The sequence below is a fragment of the Megalopta genalis genome, chromosome 11 (genome assembly GCF_051020955.1).
Source record: "Megalopta genalis isolate 19385.01 chromosome 11, iyMegGena1_principal, whole genome shotgun sequence".
Classification (NCBI taxonomy): Eukaryota; Metazoa; Arthropoda; class Insecta; order Hymenoptera; family Halictidae; genus Megalopta; species Megalopta genalis.
The window spans coordinates 2,813,375-2,818,005 of record NC_135023.1 but is presented as its reverse complement, the minus strand read 5'-3'; the positions used below and the strand labels follow the sequence as shown (position 1 = coordinate 2,818,005).

Sequence of the window (4,631 nt, the reverse complement as noted above, 5' to 3'; positions counted from 1 at the left end):
GTACGAAATGTAATGTCAGAAAATGGCACTTTACTCTTGTGATTTTTCTGTTTTTTTCAATTTTCTGTAAAATCCTAACATTAGATTTTCTTCAAAGTACGATAATCTTGCTTAAATATCGTTTTTACATAGGGATTAGGCATTTAGAACGAAATCTAATGACAGAAAATGGCACTTTACTCCTGTGATTTTTCGGTTTTTTCAATTTTCTGTTAAAACCCGTCATCAGATTTTTAAATACGAGAATCTTGCTTAACTACCGCTTTTACCTTAGCATTAAGTATTTAGAACGAAATGTAATGTCAGAAGATGGCGCTTTACTCTAGTGATTTTTCGGTTTTCTCAAATTTCTGAAAAATCCTAACATTAGATTTTCTTCAAAGTACGATATTCTTGCTTGAATAACGTTTCTACATAGGGATTAAGCATTTAGAACGAATTCTAACGTCAGAAAATTGCGCTTTACTCTTGTGATTTTTCGGTTTTTTCAATTTTCTGAAAAAACCTATCATGAGATTTTCTTCAAAGTACGATATTCCTACTTAAATAATGTTTTTACATAGGGATTGTGCATTTAGAACGAAATCTAATGTCAGAAAATGTCACTTTACTCTTGGGAATTTTCGGTTTTTTCAATTTTCTGAAAAAACCTATCATTAGATTTTCTTCAAGGTCCGATATTCTTGCTTAGATATCGTTTTTACATAGGGATTAAGCATGTAGAACGAAATGTAATGTCAGAAAATGGCACTTTGCTCTTGTGAGTCTTCGGTTTTTCCAATTTTCTGAAAAAACCTATCATCAGATTTTTCAAATACGAGAATCTTGCTTAACTAACGCTTTTACATTAGAATTAGGTATTGAGTACGAAATGTAATGTCAGAAAATTGCACTTTACTCTTGTGATTTTTCTGTTTTTTTCAATTTTCTGTAAAATCCTAACATTAGATTTTCTTCAAAGTACGATATTCTTGCTTAAATAACGTTTCTACATAGGGATTAAGCATTTAGAACGAATTCTAACGTCAGAAAATTGCGCTTTACTCTAGTGATTTTTCGGTTTTTTCTAATTTCTGAAAGAATCAATCATTAGATTTTCTTCAAAGTCCGATATTCGTGCTTAAATAACGTTTTTACATAGGGATTAAGCATTTAGAACGAAATGTAATGTCAGAAAATGGCACATTACTCTTGTGATTTTACGGTTTTTCCAATTTTCTGAAAAAACCTATCATCAGATTTTTTAAATACGAGAATCTTGCTTAACTAACGATTTTACATTAGAATTAGGTATTGAGTACGAAATATAATGTCAGAAAATGGCGCTTTACTCTAGTGATTTTTCGGTTTTTTCAACTTTCTGTAAAAACCAATCATCAGATTTTCTTCAAAGTACGATATTCTTGCTTAGATATCGTTTTTACATAGGGATTAGGCATTTAAAACGAAATCTAATGACAGAAAATGGCACTTTACTCTTGTGATTTTTCGGTTTTTTCAATTCTCTGAAAAAACCTATAATTAGATTTTCTTCAAAGTACGCTATTCTTGCTTAAATATCGTTTTTACATAGGGATTAGGCATTTAGAACGAAATCTAATGACAGAAAATGGCACTTTACTCTTGTGATTTTTCGGTTTTTTCAATTTTCTGAAAAAACCTATCATTAGATTTCCTTCAAAGTACGATATTCTTGCTTAATTAACGTTTCTACATAGGGGTTAAGCATTTAGAACGAATTCTAACGTCAGAAAATTGCGCTTTACTCTTGTGATTTTTCTGTTTATTTCAATTTTCTGAAAAAACCTATCATTAGATTTTCTTCAAAGTGCGATATTCCTGCTTAAATCACGTTTTTACATAGGGATTAGGCATTTAGAACGAAATCTGTAGCGGCACACGGTCGGCGACCGTAATAACCATAAAACTGTCCGCTTGCAGATGTCAAGGGTTCGACTGAGAGAAAACGTCCTTGACGTTTGCAAGACCCGGAAATTCTTTTGTCTCTTTGTTTTTTATCACTGCCACATGCACTGCAGGCCTAGTCGCGGAGAAAGTCGCCGGCCGCGTACCGCTACCCGGCCGAACGGCCAGCGCGCCCCTACAGCGAGGGTACGACGATGGCTGCCTCCCCCGCCAAACTAAGCGGGGGAAAAGAAGACAGCGAGTCTCCCAAAAAGGCGTGGCCTTTTTGGGGGACATAATATAAATAACAGCGGCAAGAAACTGAACGTCTTCTCGTCTAAGCATTACGCCGAGCCTCTACACGTCTAACTATTCCGCCGCGCTCCATCTAGTATCCATCAGCACCGCGCGCCATTCTATATACATCTCCGAATAAAATCTAGTGCAATTTCACTCTGTGTCCTTCCGTTGTACCCCGAACACATCGCGTTACAATTGGTGACCCCGACGTGATCGCAACGAGGGACTAGTCAGGGACAGTGAATCATCCGTTCTAAGTTAACGAAACTCCAAAAAAAACCATGTTTGGAAACAACGACAACGTGACGGGAACCCCCGAAATCAACAAAGTGGGTATACGTATACCGCCCTTTTGGCACAACAACCCGACGTTGTGGTTCGCCCAAGTTGAAGGACAATTCGCCTTAAACGGCATAACAGCCGACACGACCAAATTCTATTATATCACGTCGAATCTGGACTACAGATGCATGGAGGAGGTGCAAGACATAATAGGAAACCCTCCGGAAACCGACAAATACAAGAAAATAAAAGACGAGCTAATTCGGCGGCTGTCGACATCAGAGGAGCAGAGGATCCACCAACTCATAGAGCGAGAAGAGATCGGAGACCGGACACCATCCCAATTCCTACGTCACATCAGGAATTTGGCCGGCAGTACCGTGACTGATAAGTTCCTGCGGACGCTATTTTTAAATAGACTGCCAGCATCGATGCGTCCCATTCTCGCAACGCAAATGGACTCGCCGCTGGACAAGATGGCGGAACTGGCAGATAAAGTAAAAGAGCTCAACCCGTCGGGACAATGCTCGGCTGTGGCATCATCCGATACCAAATTCGACATCCTACGCGAGCAAATGACCCGCCTAACGCAACAAGTAGCAGAGCTGACGAAACGCACCGCCGATGCCACGGAAAGCCGACGAAGCCGGGACCGCAGACCAGCACGAAATGGATGGCGAAGACGGAGCAGAACGCGAAGCCCATCCCAGCCAGGCGTCTGCTGGTATCACCGAAAATTCGGAGACCGCGCCACACGATGCACAACACCCTGCACACACGTCAGCCAGCAGGGAAACGAGACCGATCGGCCCTAGACGAGGCGAGGAGCGCCGATCCCAAAACAAGCCGCCTCTTCATGATGGATAAGGACACGAAGGTACAGTACCTCATCGATACCGGCGCCGATATTTGTGTATACCCGCGATCCCTAATAAAAGGACGACCGACGAAAAGCAATTACACCCTGTACGCAGCAAACGAGTCAACCATCTCGACGTATGGTGACATCGTCCTGCACCTAAACTTCGGGTTGCGTCGCGTCCTAACATGGAAATTCGTAATCGCGGACATCTCGAAACCCATAATCGGTGCTGACTTTTTAAAGAACTTCGGCTTGCTTGTAGATATTAAGAATAAGCGACTCATAGACAATAATACAAACGTTACAGCACGCGGAACATTAGGGACCGCCGATATAGAATCAATTAAAACGGTTGTCGGCGATTCACCCTACATCAAACTCCTAACCGCCTTCGTGGAAATAACTCGCCCACCACAGACAAATAAAACAGCAAAACATAGCATTACACACCACATACAGACTACGGACGGACCACCGATTTTCGCGAAACCGAGGAGACTCGCCCCCGATAGGTTAAAAAGCGCCAGACAGGAATTCCAACACCTTTTATCAGAAGGAGTGATTCGGCCATCCAAAAGTCCATGGGCCTCACCCCTTCACTTAGTCCAGAAAAAGGACAATGGATGGCGACCCTGCGGCGACTATCGCGCACTAAATACGCGCACAATCCCGGACCGTTACCCGTTGCCTCATATCGAAGATTTTTCCCAAGCTTTGCACGGAAAAACAATTTTTTCAAAATTAGACCTGGTTAAAGCATACCACCAAATTCCAATTGAACCCGCAGACATAGAGAAAACTGCAATTACAACTCCATTCGGTCTTTTTGAATACGTTAGGATGCCGTTCGGACTACGGAACTCTGCCCAGACATTTCAGAGATTTATCAACGAAGTTTTACGCGATTTAGATTTCTGCTATGCATACCTAGACGACATATTAATAGCATCCAGGGACGAAACCGAACACTTAGACCATATTAAACAAATTTTTACACGCCTACAAGAATACGGAGTTGTAATTAATCCGGCTAAATGCACATTCGGCAAAGATACGATAGGTTTTTTGGGATACACGGTAAATTGCAAAGGGACGACACCGAACCCAGACAAAGTAGAGGCAATCCGCAGTTTCCCCAAACCCACAAACGTACGCGAGTTGAGACGATTCTTAGGAATGGTCAACTTCTACCGCCGATTCATTCAAGGTGCAGCAAGATTGCAAGCCCCGTTGACCGACCTGTTGAAAGGTGCACCTACACGTGGAAACCCGCAGGTAAACT

General features: G+C 41.7%; 1 protein-coding gene across 1 annotated transcript; it reads left to right on the top strand.

The window, feature by feature from the left end:
* Window positions 1–2,486: 2,486 nt before the first annotated feature.
* Window positions 2,487–3,302, top strand: LOC143260289 (uncharacterized). The gene has a single exon (XM_076525302.1). The coding sequence runs from the start codon at window positions 2,487–2,489 to the stop codon at window positions 3,300–3,302; it is 816 nt and encodes a 271-aa protein (XP_076381417.1).
* Window positions 3,303–4,631: the final 1,329 nt, after the last annotated feature.